This window comes from Callionymus lyra, chromosome 4 (genome assembly GCF_982586985.1).
Source record: "Callionymus lyra chromosome 4, fCalLyr1.hap1.1, whole genome shotgun sequence".
Classification (NCBI taxonomy): Eukaryota; Metazoa; Chordata; class Actinopteri; order Syngnathiformes; family Callionymidae; genus Callionymus; species Callionymus lyra.
In genome coordinates, this window is record NC_141821.1 from 22,063,421 (window position 1) to 22,088,801 (window position 25,381).

Consider the following 25,381-nt stretch of genomic DNA (forward strand, 5'->3'; position numbering starts at 1 on the left):
GTGTCATTTTGTCCACTTAACTAACATTCATTTTTGTATTGTTATTGATATTTCCTTTGCATCATATTTTCATTTATAGTTTGTGTGTGTAGGTGCGTGTCAAGTTCACACCAATTCTTCATTTAAATATATTTTCAATATATGTGTTGTATTTCCAAGGTTATCGTTGTATAATCTTTTATTAGCCTTTTCTTATTCAAAATGTGTATATGTTTTGTGATCAAAACATTAGATAGAATGTTTAGAACAATTTCTTTGTATATTGCTGGCCCGAAACACTAAAAGTTGTGATATTGACAACATGTATAATTCCAGGTTGACTTATATAATTCACCCTTGGGAAGAAATATCTTTCTGTTAGAACAACACCAAAATGAGAATAAATATATTTGTAATACATTTATAAATAATGTATTTTTTTATGGAAATTGCATTTTTTAATATTCTGAAATTATATCCTATCACAGTATCTCATAGGAGGTTCTTCAGACTTCCATGATCATAGTGAACATTCCTGTCAAGTCACCGGGCTGACAGCTGCTGGTCCGAGTCCAGATGAATGGCAAAGGTATGATTTGCCTGTTCTTTATTGAGAATGTCTCCCCCTCCCTCCTCCCCTTACCCGTCCTCCGGAGAATCCTAATGCACTGATACCAAGGGGAATATTCCTCTTTTTTTTCTTTACAATCTACTTAGCAATGATTTATTGATTGTGGCTTCCACCCTCACAGAGAATTACCGATCCTTTTTGGGAAATCAGATTTTCACACCTTTCATGAGTGTGTATGTGCTGCTGGTCTCTGGGGATGATGTGTGAGGGGAAACTGACTTTGAGAAGCAGCCGTGTGTGAATCTCTGCAGTGTCAATCCTCGCCTGCCACAGTGGACGACCCCGGGATTCACGCTCTGCTCCCAATATTTTGAGACAAAAATCCATCGATAAGAAGTGTGTTTAGGCTTTAACAATAAAATGTTATATTATACAAGAGTTAATAGAGTGAAATAATATTTTTGTTCAAGATGTCTTACATCTGCCAAGGAGGTAATGTGATTTTCTTTGTTTATCTTTTTGTAAAAGTAAAATAACTTAATTTTAGTGGTTCAAATTGACCACATGGATCCAAGAAACATTGAAGTCTCTCCCTGCCACACAAAGTTTTGTTTGTATTTCAAATGCCAAGAAATGTAGATATTAAATAGATATAAAAATGTAGTGCGAGGGTTTTTGGGGGGATTTAAAAAAAACACAACATGATTCTCCAGGGGCAGCTTGTGTGTGCCTTTCTCGTGAGGTGTTTTATATATTAGTTTTTTCCTTATTAAGATATTTTTAAAATATATTTAAAATCATGCTTGAAGACAGTCATGAAAAGGTTCTCGTCAATTATCTGGCATAACTGAAGCTTTTTACAATTTAGATGTTTAATTGAAAATTTATATTTTTGAGGGTCTTCGCAAATCCAAATAAAAACAATTTAGTATGACAAATGTTTGTGATATTTTAGATATTATATGAAATGAAATCAATTCATATAACATGTATTTTAGCTTAATTCATCTTGATGAAGATGTTTTTTGTTTAAAAACATGTTCAATATGTAAATTAAATGATAAATATATAAAAGTGCTTGCTGATAAAACAAAAAAACAAATGTATTGATGGACAGGAAATGAGGCTTGTCTTGATGTGGTGTTAAAGTAGAATCCAGGCAGCCAAAAATATACACGTGTTAAGAAAACATTTCTACTCACCTGGCAGAGCCTCTCAATCTGTCAGCTATGCACACAGTTTAAAATAATACTGACAGAACCTTACACAGACAAGATCCCCGTTTCCCACATTTGTTAGGCAGCTTTCTAGTGAACATCTTCTCTGAAAGAAGAGGTGTTACTAGAGTCGCTCTTAGCTTAAGCAGATCTTACACAAAGAAGGAAATGGAAGATTGAACTGACCCATGTTTAAGCTTTGTCAGGTAAAAGTATATCCTCAACTTTTCAAAATAATAGTGCGCTGATAAAGTTGCCAAAGTCCACGTGTGTGCTGTCAGTCACTTATGTGATGATAAAGAGGTGGGTGATTGATTTGCCTGGCATCGATTGATTCAGTTTCAGCACCACCCAGATGGACAGCTCCCTATAAGAGCCTTTGGTTGATCTTAATGTTCTCCAAAGAAGGCACTTACAATGCTTCTCGGAAACACCCGTATCATAGTACTCCTTAGCCAAACTCTTCTTAAGAGCCTTCTTAAGACCTTCAAGGTCATCTAATGTGTTGATTTAAGTGTGTTTTAAATAAGTAAGTATATCTTGGAGCTCTGTTGTCTCATCAGTACGTGTCTGTTTGTGCGAAACTCTCTTTCAATTGAAATATTTAAAATCTGCTTAAGCCCCGCCCACTGAAAATGCTTTATTTTTCTGGAGATTAAATCTGTTTTACCTTGACCACACCCACTCTGCTGTGGTTGGTCAAGCATCAAGGTTTGTCAATGCCAGCATCAATCCCAGAAGTCTCAACCTCCAAGGGAGTCGTTGTTTAAACAAAGTGGGCGTGATTACGCCTGGCTGGAGGAGGAGTGAAGCCATTAGTACGTCGTAATGGACTTGGCTCTCGTAACCTCTTGTTCGCTGAGATTTCATTGTCGGGGGACAACTTTATAAAATAATAACTTCAAAACATGGTCATGATGAGACAAAAACAAAAAATCTTGGATAGAAATAAATTGAAAGGTGAGTCAGGAGAGTTGGGTTTTCACATTAGTTGCACTTTAAGAACGATCAAATCTGAAAACTTGGCCAATGTCTGTAACAGCCAAAATCGATCAAAATAAGTTAAAGTTTGAACATTTAATGTAATAGTTGTATTGTTTTGAAAGAAAAGTTGTTTCTTTCCTTTTTTAGCACTATTCAAACAACCTTAGTGTTTTCAAACTCTTACACAATTAAAAAAATATAGAATTCTACGTTGGGGGCCAAAAACAAACCCAACTGATAAATCTGATATTATCTTTCTATTCTTAGAGGTTCAATCTCTCTCTGTATTTGCCATCCAATGCCTTTCCTTCGACACCAGTTCTTTATAGTTTCTTCATCAATTTTTGATTTTTTTTCTATCATTTCATATATTTTGTCAGTCTTTCTTGCACAGCTTTGCCACTTTAAGTGGAAACGTGTGGCTGCCCCTCTGAGCCAGGAAGAAAGCGAAACTAATAAAAACAACCCCTGCCCTCATAGGAGGAGTCAGATTAGTGCACTGAAAGCTTTGATGCTCCAGAATGTCAGCTCTGTGGATCGATCCAGCAAAAACACACACACACACACCTGACCAATCAGAGGCGTCTCTCTTTTCTAGACCTGCTGGGCACTGTGGTTTACAAGCTTCAAAGAGCTCCTTTTAATACTGCGCTTTGATAGCCCTCAGCCTTCACTGACCCACCGCCCGTCCACCGGGGAGCGATTTAGCAAAGGAGAGCGAGGGAGCTTGTGATCATATTAATGATTTGAAAAAAAACCCTGAATGCTGCCTGATGACAACACGACACTGAGGTTTGATAATTACAATGATATTCCAATATTACGAATATTCAACAGAACAGACAATGAGAAGTCAATGGGCGACACATTCTGTTAACGGTTGGCATCTCTGCCTGTTTGAACAAGATTCCTGATCTACTTGTTGCTAGCAGAAGAACATATATCTGTCATTGGTCTGTGATAAAGTCAACAGGGAGATGGGATCACGGATGACGAGGGGTAGAAGTGGATCTTGATCATGAGTCACATACGTTAGCGGTCTTCAGTTAATAGCATGGACTAGTTGGGGGGAGATGTTAAGGGAGCGGGAGTAGTGTCTGTCAATAAAGTTTTTGTTGGTGCAGGAGTCCAATAAGACACCAACAGAAGTGGAAGTCTGGGCACAGGCCAGAGTTGCCGTCAGCATAATTCTATGGGAAGAGTTGGTGAGTGTGGGTTATTTAGTGCAGGTGTTGTTCACTGTTTTTTTCGGCCAAGGTGCGTTAGAATACTCCAAAGACTTGACCCTGCTTGTTCTTACTAGCTTTTCTTTCTGTTGAATTTAATTGAAAGAATGATTTAGAGTCCTATAATAGACACAGCATTCTGTTTGAAACAGTGGTTGAGACTAGTCAAAGGCTGGTCCAAAACCCATATTCATCTCAACACCGACAGGAGGATTTCAGTGAGGCAGGAGGATGAGGAAGAGAACAGAAGAGAAGTTATTTTTCCTGTTTCTGTAACCTTTTCCTGTGGCCTCACATATAAGCAGCAAATAAGTTAGAGATCTTTAGGACATCTGATCACGTTCAGTACGATTGGATTGGGCGGATTATTGGTTTTAATTCACCTCCCGTAGTGTTCTTTTACACTTGCCCATCGTTTACATGATTCCAACAGGATCCCATTGAATTTAACTTTCACTGGCCCAGAGCTGAATAACCTCTTGTCTGTTGCTTGTCCACTGAGGACATTTTAAATGTCCCCTGAAAAAACACACTAAAATCAAATCAGCAAAACAAGTTGTTTCAACTAAATCTCCCAAAAGAAAAGATTATTATTAAATCATGATTATAATAACATTAAATCAGTTTATGATAGCCGTAGCATATTACTGGGAAATATACCAGATTGTGCTTGAAGTTGCCCAATAATTACTATTTTATTTCAACTGGAATTGCGATTTTGACACATCACTGATAATTCTGGGGATTGAAAACTAAACTAAAATTCCATTTCTAAGTGGCTCCTAGTAGAGTTTTAGACCGAAGACTTAAGCTTTTTCTTATGGCTTCAGCCTAATTTCTGTTCTTTGGGGTCAAAAACTCGAGGCCTGGGCGCCGATTTCGGACCACAAACTCATTCTGTGCTGAATTTAAATGAATATAGTTTGTTAAAATTAATTTCATAAATAACAATTCATTGAAACTAGATGACATTTTGATAATGTGTTTTCTTATTAGTCCACAATAAATGTGGACAGTGTTTCTTCTGATGTGACTTGTCATGTGTGTGTTAATGCTTAATTTAGCTCGGAATAATTATAATAAAGAGATTGATATCACACTCCAAGGCTGTTTAGTAACATTTTGTACTTAAGCGTGTGTCATCATCAGTGAGTCACATGAGTAATTTGCAGCACCGCAACTTGTCTGGCACAAAATGTTTCCCCAAAATGATATTGACAGAACATAACCAAAATGTTCCTTTAACAGAAATTTTTCATTGTAGGCCACGCACCATTTAAACACCATTTCGAAAAGTACCAGTCCTACACCAGTCTCCAATAATGCCTCAATAATTCACATCACTATTTTCACTATAGTCCACTTTGTAATCAAGTTAAACAGAAGAAAATAAACTTCAAACATTAAGATGTAATTTGTTGAAAACCAACAAATGCTTCTGGTGTTTAGTAATTCAAGGGAAAAGACAAATTTAGGTTACGATAACCAAGTACAGTTGATGAGTAAAAATCTCAAAATTTCATTCTGATCGGATTATATAAAGATCAAAGCTCAAGATAAGTGAATTCATTAACTATTTATGTTTCCATTTTTGGTTTGAACAATATCATTTTCTTCTCTATTGAATCACTTCTGCAGAACATTATCCGAAAACACAAATAATTTTGTACAGAATAATAGATTTATCATTAAAACATGGACCACGAGAAGATACTACAGCAGCAACACGAGCACAGATTGACTCAAACTGGGAAGGAAAGGAATGTTGGCTCCTAGAATTCCAGGCGTAAATCTCACATCCATGTGACTCATTTGATGAAATGATTGCAAATAGTGGGATCTCCCTCCGTTTTGTGATGAATTAATTAACGGGCCGGTCTGATGGTGAGAGATGTGTCGCACCCTCAGCCCGGAGCCTCGGAGGCCAGAAGAAGATTAGAGCTCTGATCTCATTCCCGGCACTTGTTTGGAGTCTGTCAGGAAGAGAAATGCCAGCATTAGAGAGGTAGCGCCAAACTCCTGATATGATGAAATAAGGAGAAAAGGGGAAAGGAAAAAAAAAAAGATGGAGGGATGGACAGAAAGGACCCCTGCCCTTCTCTGAAGTGTCACTAGCTTGTTTATTCTATTTTTCATCATAGCTGCTGGGGCAACGATTCTCTTCTTTATCCTTTTCCACCTTCTAACAAAAAACTATCGCTCTGCTTTGTGTGTGTGTGTGTGTGTGTGTAAACTCACATGCCCCGGTGAAAATTACATTGTGAAAACGATAGAAATTTCAGAGCTCTGTCGTCCTTTTCTGAGCCTTCAAGCAGTCAACAGACCGTGAAGAATAAATAATAAAAAACTATTGATTATTTTGATGACTGCAAGATTCAATTAGGTATTAATTTTGCCCTCCAGTGGACCTATCAAGCGTCTCAAAGGCGAGGAGGTGGGAGGTGCGGAGGGGGTTAACCCCGGCGCATGCAGAGTGCGTCCGGGCTCAGACAGAGGGGGAAATGTGTTTACCTCCGCGGGCGAAGAGGTGCATCGATGCGCAGTGTCCCACTTTTAAGTGCTCCACAAATGAAGCGACAACGACTAGTGACTTTGTTGAGTATTGACCAGTCGGCCTTTTTTCGGGGGTTTTAGCGACAGCTTAAACTATTTCTATTGATTAACATTTTCATAGATTATCACGTGTCATATCAAAACAGGCTGATTCCCAGGGAAGAGCACATTAAAAAAAAAATCCCCCCGTGGGCAGGAACGCATTGACCACCCTGATAGTGGCCGGTGAAGGGTGTGTGTGTGTGTGTGTGTGTGAGGGGGGGGGGGGGGGGTGTTGACTTGGCTCAAGATTAAACTCCCCTTTTTTTTTTTTTCTTCCTGTGCATATATGTAGTGGTCATCTGTCATCCCCTCAGACATATTTAGGTTCATAAATAAGGAAAGGGGGCTGTAGTCCCGCTGCCTTGTGTCTGTGTGGTAGAGCCCGAGGTGGAGGACGACTGTCTGAGGAGCTCTCCAGTCAGGAGACACAAGGGGGAAGAGACAGAGTGAGGAGGAGGTGGGAGGGAGTGTGCGAGGAAGAGAGAGAAAGAGAGGGACGAGGGTGACATCTCCAGTGTTTTGTCTGAGGAGGCAAAACCTTAAACCTGCGCCGGTCATTCTCCGAAGGTTCAAGAGGCTTTGTTGCGAGCCAACATGTTGTAGCCGCTCCTGTTGCCGCTTCCTTGGACTTTGTCAAACAATCCACTTTTTTTTCTCCACGGATATTTCATTTGGTAAGTGACTTTTTGAGCAACACCTTTGAAAGTTTGATGTGAGCGCTGTTGATGTCACTCTCAACTGAGGGAGCAGAAAGTCTATGTAAAATGTGTGTGTGTTTTATTTTGAGTGATGATTTTATTATTATATCGTTCTTTACTTTCTGTTACTTAGTGTTCACAGTTCTGTCTGTGATCACTGTGTACTTAAATATACTCACATGTATTTAATCACCTTTTGAAATTATTTATTTAAAAATATACATTATTTTTAAAATTTTTGTTCATGAGGTTTTCTGTTTGAAAATACATGGTAGATTTTAAGCAAACTTTACTTTTTTATAATAACAGTTATTATTATTATAATTACTGTAATATTATTTTAAACAACAATTTAAAATGCCTGAGAGAAGTTGAAACTTCAGCAAAATGTCTAAGAAGTTAGTTCTTTGGTTTTTAAAGCATAATAGTTAAAAACAAACCCTAAATCATTTCCAGGAATTTTTTTTTTTTATTAAGTTCACATGTAAAATGAAAATTTAAAACGGGCTGTACTTGATATTTAGTGTGGAAGTTGTGCAAAGTTTTATCCTTTTATACTATAACTAGCGAGGACCATCAAACTATTAGCTTTCTGTTAGCAAAACTGTGTAGCATTTTACTGTTTAAATTGATCTACTCACCTTTTCAAAAGTACACCAAGCGTTCCAAATAACTATTTTAGATAACCTTCTTAACTTACGCATATTGTTTATGTTAAAGAGAAGAACTTCTTTTAATTTCTTATTCTGTTAGCATTCGTGTTTTAGCCTTCAGTGTATCTGTCAACGTTTCCACTTCACCGTAACCTGGGATTCAAAGTTGTTGTTTTTTAAATCAGAGAAATACAAAGTTGGTGTTTTGATAAGATACGTATATAATATAAACTAACAAAAAAGGCTAAAGTGAAATATAACTTGAAAGGATTTTGTAGTAAAATCAGTGGATTAATTGTTAAAACTAGTCATTACCAATTGTTTTTATTCAACAATTTGTTTTAAACCTTATATAATTGTTGAATTAAGAAAGAAAAACAGTGGAAAATATTCAACATGAAAAATCTATGATTATATATTGAAAGTGATTTGAAAAATACATTCACACTCTTATTTTAGCTCTTATATAAATATTTATTAATATATTATTGTGTTAATGACATTATAATGTTTTTAAATGTTTGAGTAACAGTTTTATATTAAGGCAAGTGCACATTACTGTTTTGTTTTGGTCACACACTACATAGTATTTGATGTTTTTATGTACTATATCACTTTTCAATTCACATTTGGCAATTCAAAATTGAACGTTGTGTTATTCTCAGTGTAGAATTTCAATGGCAAATGCGTAACATTTTCCTTTTGGGTAAAAAAAGTATCATTTATTTTTATTGATGTTGGCAAATGTATTTAATAAAAAGAAGTTAGTGACGTAGAGTTTGTTGAGTAACATCACACAAGAGTGAACGTTGAATAAAAATCAATGTCCAGGAGATTCAGGGATTGAGCAAATATAAATAATTGGAGAAAAAAAAATTTTGGAAAGCGCCAGAAGCTGTATAAGTACGTCCAGGTCTGCGACGTGTCACCATTGATCTGTTTCCACGTCCCCAACATACACCCAAATCGGTGTAATCGCTGGTGCGCATCACATCACCTCAATTTGACGTGTGGAATTAAATTTATTGAATTTATCGGTTCGCCCTCGCAGAAGACGTCAGGTCCTAATGAGCCCTCAGAGATGGTGCGACGGTGAAGCCACGCGCTCTCTAACACGGCCAGTATCAGCGGGAAGCACCAGCTCTGGATAAAAGAGGGAGCAGGAGGGAGAGAGAGGGAGGAGGAGGAGGAGAGAGAGAGGGAGAGTGATGAGTGAGCGATAGAAAGGGGAGAGGGGAGAGAGTGAGACATCGAGACGGTTAGGGTGAGAGACGAACGCACATCTAACCAGAGGTTTTTTTTTTTCCCCCTGCTCGGCTCCTCGTCTCCCACCCGGGGTCCAGCTCCTTCCAGGATCCGATGATTACAGGGCAGCTCAGCAAGCCGCTGCTCTCCCTGCGCAGCGACATGAGCGCGGCAGAACTCCGGGCGGACGACAAAGTGGCCTCACCGGACAGCGATCTGAACGACGAGCACCTGCTCCTGCCCTCCGACGCCGCCTCCGACCGAGAGGGGACTCCAGCCAAGCTGTACGGTGAGTCAACCCCACTTTTCTCCCACACCACCACCACCCCGACCCCCCCGGGCCCTGCAGGGAGGAGGACTCCTCTGCCGGGACAGGTGTCAAAAAAGTTACTTCAACTGCTGAGCACAACTTTATCTGCAGGTACAGACAACTTTGCTCTACTTTAAAAGGCCATTTCTACACCTCAGAAATGAACTTCTTGACTGCTTTGAAAGACACTTTTCATCTTCACAGAGCTGCGCAGAATAGTTTTTAATTCAAAAGCATCATTTGATAATTTGCTTCTCAGAGAACTAGTTGCTAATTCTGTTTCTTCATGAAGCAGATTTGGGATAAATACATGTTTTTATCAATGAGAATATTCTCACAGTGCTTCTTAAATATATTCAAATAATATCTTGAACTCAACAGATTTATTTATATTATATTATTTCATGTCTGTGTTATAAAAATAGTGAATTCCTCCTTGATAACAAGCAGCTGTACTGTATTTATTTAATTTAAATTCAAGTTCACTTCTGATTATTTATTTTAATGTTTTACTCGCTCACACTCTTTTTATTTATTAAAAAAACAACAAATACAACAATGATACAACAAATCCGTATATATAAAAGTAAAATGTATGAAATCACCTTTTTATACATATTAAATTGATCTTTTTTAACTCTTCAATTTAAATCATTTATCGTTAATAAGAATCAGAAACCTTTACTGCCAGTTTTGTAAACACAACAACGTGATTATTTTGTGGTGGCATTAAAGAATAAAACAATTAAATGATATGAATACAGTAAAAAGAGGTTTATAAAATATTTGTCTTACATATTGTCCACGATTATCAATTTAATTCTCTTTAATTCAATTTTCAAATGTATTTTAAATCCACACACTGATAAACATCGCAGCCAAACGTGTGTTACTTCTAACGACTCTGCGTTATCCTAAATCTTTAATGCCGAGCATTGGTAGGGTTTGATGTGAGGTCCAGTGTGAGGAGGAGAAAATAAGAATTCAGAGGAGGGTGAACCAAATCTTACTTTCAGACCTAATCAGTGCGATTTCTTCAGACGTTTGAGTCCTGACCTCAGAAATAACCAGCAGCTTGTGGAGCATCCAAGTCAGGATTACGTCTTGAAACTGAGGTAGAATTTGGATTAATAAGCATCAAGTCTTATTGTTTTGAAAATTTAAAATGTATTTATTACAGATGCAAACAGATGATGAACTAGCAGTGACAGTTAAGCTTCGTTAGAAATGTGTTTCGTATGGTGTGTGTATCCTAGTTATAGTCATTGTATTTTGAATTGAAAGCAGAAATAAACGACAAAAACATAAACAAAATCTTAAATACGGATTTCTAACTAGAGACTTGTATCTTGCTTCACAATTTAAAATATTCAAGACGCTATGTAGTAATAATGTTTTCACACATTTAGAAAAAAAGATAAAAATGTTGGATCTGAACTTGAAATGTGAGAGAAAAAAACTCTATAATATTCGAAGTATACATATTTAAGAATTGCTTGAATTATCATATTTCTCATAAAGTAAAATGTTTTACAATATCTCTTTTTTTATTTGATCAGATGTTTTCATTCATATTCTAAATAAAAAGAAAATGGTAATTTTTTTTGAGCATCGAACTATATTTTTTAACATCAGTGAATAAAGAAGTGTCACATGTAAGGAGACCTTAAGGGCCCTTTCGTCACACATGACCTACAACATGCTCCTCAGTGTAGCTGCCCTTTAGAAAATCAAAGAATTCTGAATTGTACAGTGTTTTTTTTTAGGTGCCTCACTAAATGTAACCTAATGCTAGTAATAACCTGAATTATATTGTTTTAACTAATTTAACTTATAGCTTAAATTAGTAGTTTAATGATATTAACAAAGATATATTCTCAGTGGAAACGTCTGTTTTTTTTCTTCACACAAAACACGACATCTAAAGCTGAAAACAAGGCGATGATGTTCCTCTTTCACACCGCTCTGGTCAGTCGCCATGTGGATTGTAGGTCTCTGGCCGGTGGCGCAGCCAGCAGCGTCGCTGGCGGCAGGTTTAGTTCAGGCCGCTGGCTGCGCCAGGAGCTCTTGGTCCTGTCTGAAGCTCCGTCTGAAGCTCCGTCTGAAGCTCCGTCTGAAGCTCCGTCTGAAGCTCCGTCTGAACACGACACACAGCAGTTACCTCCGGCAGGGCCGTGGTCGCAGAGAAACGCCTCCTCTCTCCATGTTTAATGCAGGATATCCTTGAGATTTCCATGTTTTCGTTGATTGTTTCATTTGCCACTCATTGGAGTCGTATCGATCTATCAAGTGCTTAATGTGCTCAGCTCAACAACGCGGTTCTCTTAAACTGCAGAGATCAGCCGAGGCTTCACGCTCGAGTAAATAGGTTATAGTTTGAAAACAGTGTTACCCATTATAGCTGCTGACAGACAAAATCAGTTTAAATGCGAGCGAGAAAAGTCACTTAAAAAGGCCTCTGCTCGGTGTTTGATTCCACTCCGGTGAGCCTCCCGCTGCGCTGAAGCAACAGATGAAGGTGAAAGTCAAGTTCAGATCCTCGGCTGTTAAAGCGATAACTTGGCGGGTTTTATGTCTCTTAGTTTTGCATAATTTCTCTAATAAGGCGCCCCAATTTTTGTGATTGACAGCAGGTTCTCAGGAAAAGAATGAAGGCACCATTAGTTATCCTGGAAGACGAATTGAACTGGAGTCTTTCTTTACTTTCCTTAATGCTAGAAAAGGGTTTCTAAAATTGGCAATGATCAGAACTCCTTACCCATCTGCCACTTGGCCGTCAGGGAATACATCATGAAGGAAGTAGGTTGATATTAAAGAGAGATGCATATTTTATAAAAGTTTATAAATTACCTATCAACTTAAAACTTCTGGTGAGTTCATGTTACAACTATATATTGTCTTAAAGTCCGTAAATCAACTTTCCTTTGTAACCCAAGTCAGCTCAAACTGAGTTGTTTTCTCTTGAGAATCGATAAAGTGATTCTAATTCTAAAATTCAGGGAAAGTCTTGAATTTTCAAATATAATCTCCAGGCCTTCCAAATGTTTTGGTGAAGATACTGTTGAGACTAAGATCACAATAGACGAATATGTTTGGAATAGAACAATTAGGATCAAATACTATAATTAGGGATACGATGAATACAATAGGCTGAAAATATATACCTTTGATAATTTTTTATTTTGTTAGATTTATTTCTTATTTTCTTTTTAACTATGGGCAGAAAATGTTCATTGTTTATATTAAAAATGTATTTGTCATTTTATTTTGTGAGAAGAAGGATAGGGAATGAAATATAATAATAAAAAATGAAAAATAATCATTACAGTTGATAATGTTTAAATGTCTAGAACAACTCAATTTCTCAAATTGCCTGCTTTTAAATTCTTCATCTGTTTTTCGAGTTTTCTTGATATTCTGAAATTAAAAAAAAGAAAAGATTTACTGACACGGTGGTGGAGAAGTCACAAGCTCAGCATTTGGGACTCAGAGTAGAGCTTCTGTTCTAGTTAATGCAGCATCACTATGAAGAGTCGTCGCTAGCTTTGGTTTCTCAGATGTATTTGTACTTGCTTTAACTGGTGACCAAAAAAAGATTTGACTGAGAACACACTTCATTTAGCAACCATCAGTGGATTCTTGACCATTATCATTCAACCTATACACCACTGCTTATCAAGACGTAAAATAATAATTTTAGCTGCTTTGAATCTTGCTGAGAATATACTGGAATGGTAAAATGCTATTGGTATAAACTAGATTAGTAGTTCTTCTTTCAGTCACAAATTGTTTAAGGATTTAAAGAACTTTTTCCTTAAAGTCAACTTTGACACTTTGTAGGCCACTAAATTCAAAACCCTTTAGGATGATTCAGGTCACAGTAGTGTTTGATCAGACAAGAAAAAAGATGTTTAACCAGAGACATGGTCTAAGAGGCGTAGACTTGTTCATGCATTAGTTGAAACGATACAAAACTTGGTGAAAGTTAGAATTCAGTGACTAAACTGTTCAAACTATCGTGACACATAAAAGTCTCGTCCACCATGTGATGTGAAAGCTTCACCAGACGAAGGCTGGTCTGAACAGTTAGTGTGGGTTTGCTGTGATCCAAACAGCATGGATCAACCAGCAGGCTGTTCAACCTCAATAGAAAGGTCAGCTCATGATGACCACATCCACCAGTGAAAGGCACATTATATAAGTGACCAGATCATTTTTCATGGTCACGTTTACCTATATAATGTATTATTTCATTATTAAATTGATGGCCCTGATCAAACACTATATTAAAATAAATGTCTTTCTCAAATAAAAACTGTTTATGAAGGTAAGGTTTTCATATATTTAAGGATCTGTGAAGTTTAACCTAATCCCCCCCATAACACATATAAGATTGGCAGTTGCTAGCTTAAATAGATGATAAAATTGCTAGATTTGATTATCATTCTTTCTATCACTTTGAATCTAAATTCTAACCGTTAAAATATTAATTATTTCTAATTGTAAATTCTGGATTTTATTTATGAAAGGAAAACATTGAATGTTTGAAGGAAAGTGGATGTGTTATGTTTAAGTTTGATCTGTTATGGTAACGATAAATTCATCTTCTTCTATCAGTAGAAGTTGAAATGTGTGTAAAAATCATCATTCTTGGAGGAAATATGAGTTTATATAACACGGTTATGGGTTGCACTGGAACAGGGCCACAGGTCGAACCAAATTCTTTTCATTCTTAAATGTATATTTATTATTTTTGTGTTACTTCTCCTTCAATAAACAAGATTATTTCCTTCAATATCAATGTTACCCTAATGGTTGACCTCCATCTATGTCCCTTATCTTATCACTATATCTTTATAGGTCACTAACATGAATCTACTTTGATTTGAGAAAAAGTCTATACATCTCTGTGTATCTATATATATATATATATATATATAAATATATATATATATATATATATATATATATATATATGTATATGTATATATGTATATATATATATACAGTATATATAGATATATAGATATATAACTATATATATATACATTCTATCCAAACAAGTTGTTGCGTCTCATTGTGTGTTGATAGGACTTTGTGTCAATATTAGAAGTAAGTGGGCGGCGATGACAGTTGTGGTCATGTTTGTCCACAGTAAATTGTCCACCTGCTACACCCACCGCGCGTCGAGCGCAACATGGAAAAGGGTCGTTCTCGTCCTAAAAGCTCGTCTGTGCAAATAGTCTTCCACTTCAGCTAACAGGGGCTATGAGGCACCACAAACATCCTGCTGCCATGTGTTTATTCCAAGTAGAAGTGCACATGAGGTGGGAAAGCTGTGGTTAGTAGGGCAAGCAATTTCTCCTCATCCAGAGGACAAGATGGTGTTGGCTGCGTACAGTTTCTGTCTTCTCTCCTCCAGTAAATCTCCCCCTTTCAGACATCAACAGACAAGATAATAAGACACTCAGAGCACAATTCCGTATTATATTCGGCAACCAAAGGCTCATCTCTTGTCAGTTTGCATTTACTCTCCCAAGGATGTGACGCTTCTATCATCATGCTGTCAAAGAGAGCCCGGCCGGAACGACAGGAGCACTCATTTCACACACTTACTGTCTTCACCAAATGGTCTGCACTTATACAGATTCTGCCAAAATGGTGGAACATTTTCACAAAGGTCACCTACAGAACCCCCCCCACCCCCCCATCCCTCCACCCCCGACCCAAAAGTGCAAAATGAATCTTTCATTGATTCCTGGCGTTGGAGGTCACGGAGAAAATAAGACCATACGTTTGATGGTGAGTCCGAATGTGGATTCTTTTGTTTTTGTTTTCCTTTTCGCGTTTTCTTGAAGAGTACAGAATATATTTCTGCCCAAAATTCTAGTTTGGATTGGAATATAGAATATATGTTGATGATTTTATGAAGCCTAAAAATTATACCGGAAAAGATTTGATATGGATACGCAAAGTTGACAAAATGAATAAAGTAAAAAACAAAAAATCGAATTCGGACAGGTGAACAGTAAGTATTGTTACTTTCTATTGTAATGTTGTATTTTACATTAGTATTGTATTTTAATTTTCTTAAATATTACAAAACTATGTAATTGTTTTCCCAATCGTCCAGAACTTTAATAATTAGTTGCTATTATTTAATTTACAATTTGAATCATCTTTCAACACCTTCTTTATTGACTAAATTATATTCTAATAATTCAGTCTGATTGTTTTGAGATACCTTTTTTTTAATCTTTTTTTCTCAAAATACTACAATATGTTTGTATGGTTGTATGTTTATATATATGAATTGTGTGTGTGTGAAAATGAATTATTTTCTCTATCTATATTCATAGTATTTTAATAAACATAGATAAAAAAAATTTAAATCTAAGAAAATCCCTGATTTCAAATAAATAACTGTTTAAACAAGACTTTGAAATAAATCATATCATGTGAGATTTATAAGTTTAATAATCAATCTAAACTTATTTTCAAAAGTTAATCTTATAATTCATCATAAATGGTATGTTTATCTAAATATACTCATAAACCCAGAGTTGGAAATATTTATTTTAACACGTTACATCTCTGGTATTCCTTTCTGAACATTTCTTTATTTTTACGTCTTTCCCTGTAATCCTCCATCGCCATGAGCTTTTTGTTTTTGTTTTTCGGCCGAAAACATTTGCCCCGTCAGTTTTTATTGACACTCTCCAGACCTAGAATTGTGTTTTGTGTGCACAAACAAGTGAAGTGCATTAATTTTACATGCACACCCACTAATGTTCTCTCATAATGTACACGAAGTACAAAACATGTTCTCCTTCCATTTCCCCTCACAAATGCACGTGGACACACAAAGACACGTTTATGCACACACCGCTGGAGGCAGGAGTTCTTATTATTTTTGTGTAATCTGCTTAGTGAGCAGGAAGTATGGCGGGGCGGGCTGCTTGCTGATGCAAAGAGCCTCGTAATGTTGTGTGGCGAGGTTAAGTAATAAAGTGGCACGAACCTTGTGTTGAATGGGCTGAGTAAATAAGATGAGCATAAAGGAGCGCGAGGGGGAACAAGGTTCTTCCCTGGAGGAGGATCTCATTACGGAGGATTTCAGTGATCTGCGTAAACTTGACAAGGAGCCTGACATACGCCTGTAAAGCAGGTGTCGTACATTAGTAACATAACCTCAGTGTCGACGCGACATTAGGCAGCAGATGAAAGTGTACGTGCTGAAGCGAAGGGGAGGAGGAAGTTGTTATTTCCATTTACAACATTCATGTCAAATGCAGCTTGCTCACGACGTTTTAAGGAGCATCTATTCCACCTCTTGGGAAGTTGTATTGTGTTGCTTTTTATTTGCACATTTTGACACATGGCTGTTATTATATTTCGTGATTATCTTGTGATTATATTTGAAGAATGTAAAAATTAGACCAGGATCAGATGATTATATTATGGTGGTGTTCTCGGTACCATCTGGATCCAAGGATTTTTTCACTCTCTGTGGTGTGTAGCTGCTCCCACAAATGCGACAAATCCGACAACGTGTTAGATGTGTAGTTCAATTCTGTAATGGCACTGCCCGCTCGTGCTCTTTGATATCAAAAATATTACAGCTATTATATAATGGTTAAAGTAAATAAACTTTGAAGCTATAAAGTAAACAGTAAACTCAAATTTTGGGTGGGCTTCAGCAAACTTGGCACTTGTCTTCACTCTGCTTAATTTAATGTATGTTTTATATTCCACTCAAGTTCTGATCATCCAGCTTTATTTTAGGATATTCCGAAAACAAAGAAAGATTCTAAAATGTTGCTAAGGGTGATGTTTGCTAACTGGCCACTATCGACTTGAAGAAGGTCATAGCGTAAGATGGGTTAATGATAATATGGTGCTTCATCAAACGTTTATTTGTCCTACAGTATTCAATCTGTCGCTCAAAACTGACCATCAACTCACATGCCTTTTTTAGGTTTTATTTAATGCTTGTCGTCTACATTAACCTCTTGAGACGTCGTGTTCTCATGTGACCTTTGGTTTTAAGTACCATGATTTTCTTTTTTTCTCCATGGTCTTTTTACTTTGCCCCGCTATACTTAGCAACACTCTCCACCTCTATTTGTAAAAAAAATAAATGTTTAAACATACATTTTGTTAATTAAGTTACACAAATAATAGTAATTATGAAAACACCACATGTCAATCATCTGTTGGAGCACATGTGTCAAATTCAAGGCCAGCCCAATTTAAATTATATTCATGTTCATATTGAATCGCAACTTTTGTATTTACGAGATGATCTTTTGATCTGATAAAAGAGTATATCTTTCATCTAGACGGATACCTGGATTGTTCCCAATCAGGAAACACATCCTGTTCCTTTCTATCTTGGATTAATTCAGGGGCAAAACAGCATGTTTATAACAATGTCCTTCCTTATGTATGTGAAGCCATCTTGACGACGGAAGATCTCAAGCTAGCGTCCGGGTCATCGGGCCTCCTGGATTTTTGAAGGTGTCGATATGACCAGATGTGATTATTTCCCTCAAAGAAAAGTCAAGATCTGTGGGAGAAAAAACACATTTATTTTAGCAGTACACTTTATTTAAGTTGGGAAGTCATTAGAAAAAAGCCCATGCAGAAAACCAATATCAATAAACCTTTCATGTCAAGCTAACAAAGAGACATGGCATCCTCTGACTGCTGCTGCCGAGGCGTAATTGAAGCTGCAAGGGTCACATTTTTCGGAATCGAAATTACAGTCTTGTCTTTGACTTGTGTGGCATGAACCAGAGATGCATCCCACAGCCCTGGTGTCCTTCACAAGCCTTTATTATTTATAACACTCACTCTTTGAGCAATGACCAGTACTAATGCATAACCTTCTGTCCTACTGGCTGATTCGCCTCCTTTGAAACCAAAGATTGAGGCAGGAGAAGTGGGTGTAAGGCAGGGGTGTGGGCGGGAGATGGGGGACGGGGGGGACGGGGCGGGGGGTGTAGGGCATCTTAGAACCAGGCTTTCCAGAAGTTATTATGTTCTTCCCTTTATATCTGAGGATGTGAAATAACACTGTGATGCTTCTTCTCCCACAGAATAGAGTTGCAGGCTTCAAAGCAGCACTATTCCCCGGCATACCTCCTCCCCTCGCTGTTGATCCGCTCCGCCGAATAATGCGCTTCTTTCCCCGCGTGATTATTTACCTACTCAGTTGTGTAAATAAGGAGGAAATGTAGTGGCGGCGCTGAGGTCGGAGCACATCTCGGTGTGAAGTCAGCGGAGCTAATATTGGCGCTGGTGCTGGAGTTATCAGACGATGTTATCTCGCGGAGATTGATGCAGGAGCGCTGGTGTGATCTATTGTCATTATAAGTCAATGACAGACAATAGGATGGAGGGGGTTTGGGGGTGAAAAAGTGGGACATAAGCAGTATTAGGGTTTGAGCGCCTCAGGGGTTCAGGCTGATGTGCCAAAGATGACATGTGAGTGTCTAACCCACCACGTCCAGCCCGACACACACACACACACACACACCGAACACACACACACACAGCTCCTTAAAAACAGGGACGATAAAGCCAACTGTTTTTATAAAATAAAACCATGTCTGGACAAGGTTGAGCTGCAAATACATTGATATGACATGAAAGCATGTCGGGCCTGAAACAAGTCTTTTATATTCACAAACAAAATATTTAGTTGTGAAGTATGGAACTCGAAAATATTTAATAATTATTATTAAGTTATTTTTTTAGATTTGGTTTCCTTATTTCATTGGCACTTTAAATGGAAGATTGTTGGATTTGTAAACTGCTTTTCATACCTTCTTTATCCACTTAACATAAAAAAACATCCTTTTTTCTAATCATGATATAAAACAATGTTTTCTATAATGAAATAAGCATTGTGTCTAAACAGTTTTCTACCAATTGATATAACCAAATGTTCTTGAACCCTCGTAAAACACAGTGGTTTACAATTTTACTTTTAAAAGTTTTATTATAGTATCTATTCCAGCATACCATTAAAACAAAATCAGTTCCCAACATAACTTTTATACGGTCTTTTATGTAAGCATAAAACGCCGACAAAACAAAGTTGAACCTGTTCTTATTAGGTTAAATGATCCAGCAGTTTTTTTTTAACCAAAATGTTTTTAATGTGGTCATATGTTGTCTTCTGAGTAAAACAGCAAACATTTTTTTATCCTTATTGAATAATTTTATTTCCTCATTGTGGAAATAAAAATGTAAATTTAATATTTTATATTATTCATTTAATATTTAATTTAAAAAAACATAAAAACATTGATAAACATTTTTAACATTTATTTAATTTAAAGTATTTTCCTTCCCTGTTAAAGTTTTTCTCATTTTTTAATAGAAAAAAAATATCGGAAAACAACAAATATATATTTTCTCTCTTTGTTTCTTAAATGAGTTGTGTTCATTTTCTCGAAATTAATTTCATACATAGTTTGCAGGAACAAACTCTTTAAAAGCCACACAGTGCACCTGCTAGATGCTCAAGTCTGCCAAAGTCTAAGTAACAAACCAGGGCTCAGGTTTTTTGACAACAGCATCTGTTTAACTGGTTTCATTTGATCATTTTTGATCAAATCTCCAGGATTAATACACTTAGAGTAAAGCTGATTCATGGAGTGCGAGGCCTTTGGTCAGCAAGAGACCTGCTGGCTGGACGCTGCAAAATCCTATTTAGAGGAAATTTGGTTTAAGTATTTTCAGGAGGAGGAGCCGCCGTGTCCTAAAAGGCTTAGAGCTCTTTTAAAGGCATCTTCACGTCACGTGCCGCCGTAAAAGGATGAAGAACTTTGGATTGTTATTTGCCTCTTTTAACCCTGAGCTAATCAGGTTGACATTGCTTGTGGAATGAGGAGGACACGCCCTGGCAGATGTGCAAAGTCTCCCCCCCAACACCACCACCACCACCACAACAGCCCACTTCTCCAGCCCCATCATCCCCTCTGCGCCGGCCTCTTCATCACACTCTCCTTCTTGACCTTTGGAACGGCCTTTCGCCTCTTCTCGCCAATTTACCTCCCTCCGGTCCCTCTTGTTCTGCTCGCCGTCTGCACTCAGGCGCCGGGGGAGAGACAGGTAAGAGCAGCAGCCTCTCGTGTGTGATGGCGAGGACCTGTGGCCACCAGAGAGAGCGTAAGTGCCGCTGCCCCGGTCGCTCTCAGCGTCGTTTACATGCAGATTCCACATCCAGTCTTGGTTCACCCGGACAGCAAGTGTACTATTTTGCCCGCTGTTCACATTTAAAGACCGACCAGTGCAGACATCTATTACCACATGTGTCTCCTCTTGGCCCGTCCTCTCCTCCCTCTGTCCTCTGGACCTGACCTCTTCTTGCTGCGTGATATTAGGGAACCTTTTATAGCTGATAACATGCTTGGGAAAGTATCTCCTGCTTGATCGCCGATGTTGACTATAAGTAACCAGAGGAGTCTATGTTGTCTCTGGTTGCTTCTGTAGATAAATAACTTTCTTGTAAATGTCTGGTACCGTACCTCGGACACTGGGATCAATATGTTCTTCCTGGGTCGCTTAGTTTTGTAGAAGGAGCCGACTTCATTCAGGGTCTTCTCTGGTAGCTTTTGAAAGGAACCTCTGCTGAGGATTTGGTTTGTTTTGTTTGTTACTTATCAAAGTTCAGAGCCGGTTTCGATTCAACTTTTAGAAAATGTTGACAATAGTACAATGATCATTATTGTATGTTGCTGGTGATGGATTACCATCTGGATCCACAAATATTTCAAGGTTTTATCACTTGTTGCAGTGAGCTGCATTTCAAGAACTAAACACTTGTATTAACCAATTATAATTGTGAAATATTTTTAAAATACAAAATAACATGATTGTGTAGTGATACTACTTTTTTTTTAAGAAAGCGATTCCAAAGTTAAAAAGTTGTGTCTGATGAGTTTATCACACATAAGGTCTTTGAAAAACCGCTAACCCACACAAATACTTATTTGTACACGTCAACTAGATTCTTCAAATAAGTAAAGTATGGCCACCCACATTTCTTTGAAAACCATTTGTTAAAAGAGTTTAAAATTTAATTTTTTCATCTTTACCTTTTTCTTCCCACACACAATTTTATTATAGAACGTCGATGAGGAGGTACGGTATTTTCTGTCTCTTTCTGGATTCATATACTTCATCTAAATTCACAAACAGAAGCAGAAAAGAAGGGACAATTTAAGAGGTTATTATGTTAGAGTGAATTTATTTAATCACATGAAATCAGACTCGTGTCTCAACTCATTTGTTTGTTTTTTTGCTTTTTCTCGGGTTGAGTCTGTTTTTTCCGTGTTAATAATGAGAAATCGCTCTGTTTGGTGTAACATCCTCTCAGTACCACGTCCTCCATGATTCCTTTACTCTTCATCTAATCTAATAGATGAAGAATTTCTCCTCGGCCCTCGTACACTCGAGGAAGGATTTAATGTCCAAGGCTCGGGGAGATGGCCTCGCGTCCCTCGTGTCCCGCCGACGCTCTTAATTAGGTAAATGACTCTCCTCTCAGCAGCGCCAACAGTCGCCGTAATGTGGCTAATAGTGTTACAAACAGCTGCTGGGAAGTCCATCTGTGGACATTTTCTTCTCCCAGAAACACTATTGACCCACAGCTTCTCCGCCCCAGACTCCACGCAGGAGTATTTCCCCCCCGTGCTCCGGTGGGAGCCATCTCACTAAGAGCACCTGGAGTTATTGGCAGCAGATTATTCTCTCAGTTATTGTTAAGGGCTTTGGAGGTAGAAATGAAACTCTCAGTTAAATTAGCCACGAGTTTGGGCCACCTCCATTCAACATGGGATATAAATCGCTATAAAACTTGGGAAGCATATTAAAGGAAGTGAACTAATGGAGAAACGGTTTCTCGTGTTGTAAATTAAAATAATGCTGATGAAAACCATCTTCAATTTTTTCAGCTGCATATATTTGTATTAGGCTAGATTTCTGATGAATTTCTCATCAAGAGCAGACTTTAACAAACTGGTCTGGGGGCCATGTTGGTCTGCATTAATGTGGCCCTCATGAGGTCAGAGTAGAACTTTAAAACTGTTCGTTAAAAATGTTTCTTAAAGTTTATATTGTTCTAATAATGTTCAATATCAATTGAGTCTAAGTTTAAATTAAATTAAATGATTTAGACTTGTTGTTTTTCTTTCCCTTTAAATGAATAAATATACAAATATTAAATATATTTCAATATTTCGTCACACTTATTATATCCAGGATATTTTTTCTTGGTCCCTTCTTTCTAACAACTTGATGGCGCCTCACTACAGTATCAATATAAAATATTATTCTTATAAGAATAATAAACTTTTTATTATTCTTATTCTTTTCTTTTCTCTTCTATTCGTTTGTTAATTGGTCAGTCAGGCAGAAAGTTTTTTTTTTTTTTGTCTCATAGTTTAATAATTATGTTATACTGTGTTTTTATTTAATTTCATAATATGTTATGTTTTATATTATATGATATATTTAACAAACTGTATCAGGAAATATGAGTCTGATTGTGATTTTCTCTTAATTCTTGGAGGCTCGATATTAGTAATTACCCCTTCTTTTGTCCTCTCAACACTCTTATCATAATTCTTTCTCTTCAACATCAGTTTTATTTTTTATTTGTATTACTGGATGTCCCTGTATCCTCTTTGTGAGCTTAAAGATCTGTACAGGAGGGTAGTGATACACAAATCTCATGATAAGATACGATATATTCAGCTCATCATACGATGGAATACAATATAATCAGCTCATTATACGATTCGATAAGATATACTCAGCTGATATTCAACTCATGATACGATATATTCAGCTCATTGTACGATAAAATACAATATTTTCAGCTCAACGTATGATTCGATATGATACATTCAGATCATGACACAACTTGATGCGATTTAATTTGAAACAAATTGCATAATTTTAGGTACAATCTTAGGAGATACCTTGTGATCGTTGAATATAAATACAGTAACATACAGTAAAATAATCTATATATATATATCGGTGTATTGATTTTTTTTCTCACACCCTAACTGTATGTTACAATATCAACATGAACATGAATCTACTTTAAACCAAAAGTCCAGTGGGCTACCTTAAATTTGATGGTCCGGCCTTGATTCTGGCACAATTGTCTTTATCTTCGGACTGCTGTGAACTCTGACCCCGGTCACCCGCCACCTCCTGTTGTGAGGCAGACCACTTTACTCCACCGCCCCGCCGCACTAATGCAACTTAAACTTTCCGTGGCACTGTGAACCGAATCAATCCAGAAACAATCTGGGACAATTGGTGGTGTATCGATGGAATCAACCGTCGTGTGTATCCTTTATGCTCCAGCAGATGTCCATAAACAAATCACTACAGCGCAGATCAATCTGACAAAAGCCTGCACTTAATACATTTTCTTTACCGCGAGTCCATTTATTAGAGCAAAATATTCCCCTACTTTTGTGGCATGGATTATATTTCAGTGTTAAAATGATTGACACCATCTTAATAGCCAAAAGAATGCACTCAGCCAGACGTGTTTCAAAGGAGCCATTATAAAAAAAATAGGTTCGGCTGTTTCGCTGTGAATAGACTGAATCGTTACCAGGCCGCCGTCGTACATTTGACAACTTACATAATGCATTTGCACTAAAATAGCTTAAGTGTTGCGGGCTTCTGTTATGGGCAAAAATTGATTCATAAATGCAGCGATGCGAACGCTAACACGAGCACAAAGCCTTCAATAACACCCATTTTATTTCAGACTGTCAATGTATGAAGCGCTTGCATTAGACGAGGTGCCATGCTGATTGCTTTATGAAATCCAGGCTAATTGTTTTGTGGTGAAAGTCCTTGGGGCACCTTGCATTAAGACGGCCTGGATGAAGTCAAATGAATAAAAGCCCCCCCGGCACCCCTCCCTCGTCCCCTCGGCCTCTAACCACCAGCTCTCGCGCACAGACGGGCCGAGCTTTGAAAGTCTCACAGCAGTGGCCACTTTGGAGATCGATGACACAGAATTTATATAATAGTGGATCTCGGATATATTCTACTTTACACAAGTCGTGATAAGTTATAATCTGACTTCTCAATCAAATTAAAACTATTGGAATTCCACCCGTGATCTCCGGAAGAGAATGTGTGCGTTTCCGTGACTCGACAATTAAAGGTCATATATTTTCATTTTAAAAAACATTAGTTATCTCAATATTTGCAGCACACACTTGGCACTTAGGAGTTTTCCAGCTCAATGATGTTATCTTCTGCATACTTTTTTCAAATGTGGAAAGTGATGATGTACTACAACAAGAATAACAAGTAGTGCCAATCGAAACACTCAACACACAATTAAGGAAGGAGGAACGAATCCTTGTTGTTGTCAATTGTCTGTGAAAATGATGCCACACGGACACACACTGGTCACAGGTATTATGTGTCGAGCGAAGATTCAACAAATCTTTATAATCACCTCATGTATGAGTCATTTGTTACGCAATACTTGTAGGTTTTAACGTTTAATTATTTCACATGTTTCTGCTTGTCTGTTATCTTTGCTTTTTTATTGTTAATCTTAATGAGAGATATTTATGGTTAATTAAAGATTAAATTAATATAATAAATAAACAACATGAGCGACATTTTTTTTTATCATTTTTCATTGAGAATAAAAAGTGTAATTTATTTAATTAAATAAAAACCCTTTTTATTAAGTATTCATGTATTGATGAAGACGCATACGGTTATTATTCTTCATTTATTCAATCATTTCTGTCTCAAGTTATGATGTAACAATGCAGCAAATAACAAAAAATGTGAAAACATTGGATAAATTGGTGAAACTATAGTAGTATTATAGCA

At 37.2% G+C, this 25,381-nt stretch overlaps 1 protein-coding gene across 2 annotated transcripts in view; it reads left to right on the plus strand.

The window, feature by feature from the left end:
- The first annotated feature begins 9,131 nt into the window (after positions 1 to 9,131).
- Positions 9,132 to 25,381, plus strand: part of pou6f2 (POU class 6 homeobox 2) — a 98,043-nt gene continuing 81,793 nt past the window's right edge. For both annotated transcript variants that reach the window (XM_087789199.1, XM_087789200.1), the window contains exon 1: positions 9,132 to 9,457. In XM_087789199.1, coding sequence (XP_087645325.1) covers positions 9,283 to 9,457 — 175 coding nt within the window. In that variant the 5' untranslated portion in view covers positions 9,132 to 9,282. The remainder of the gene's footprint in view (positions 9,458 to 25,381) is intronic.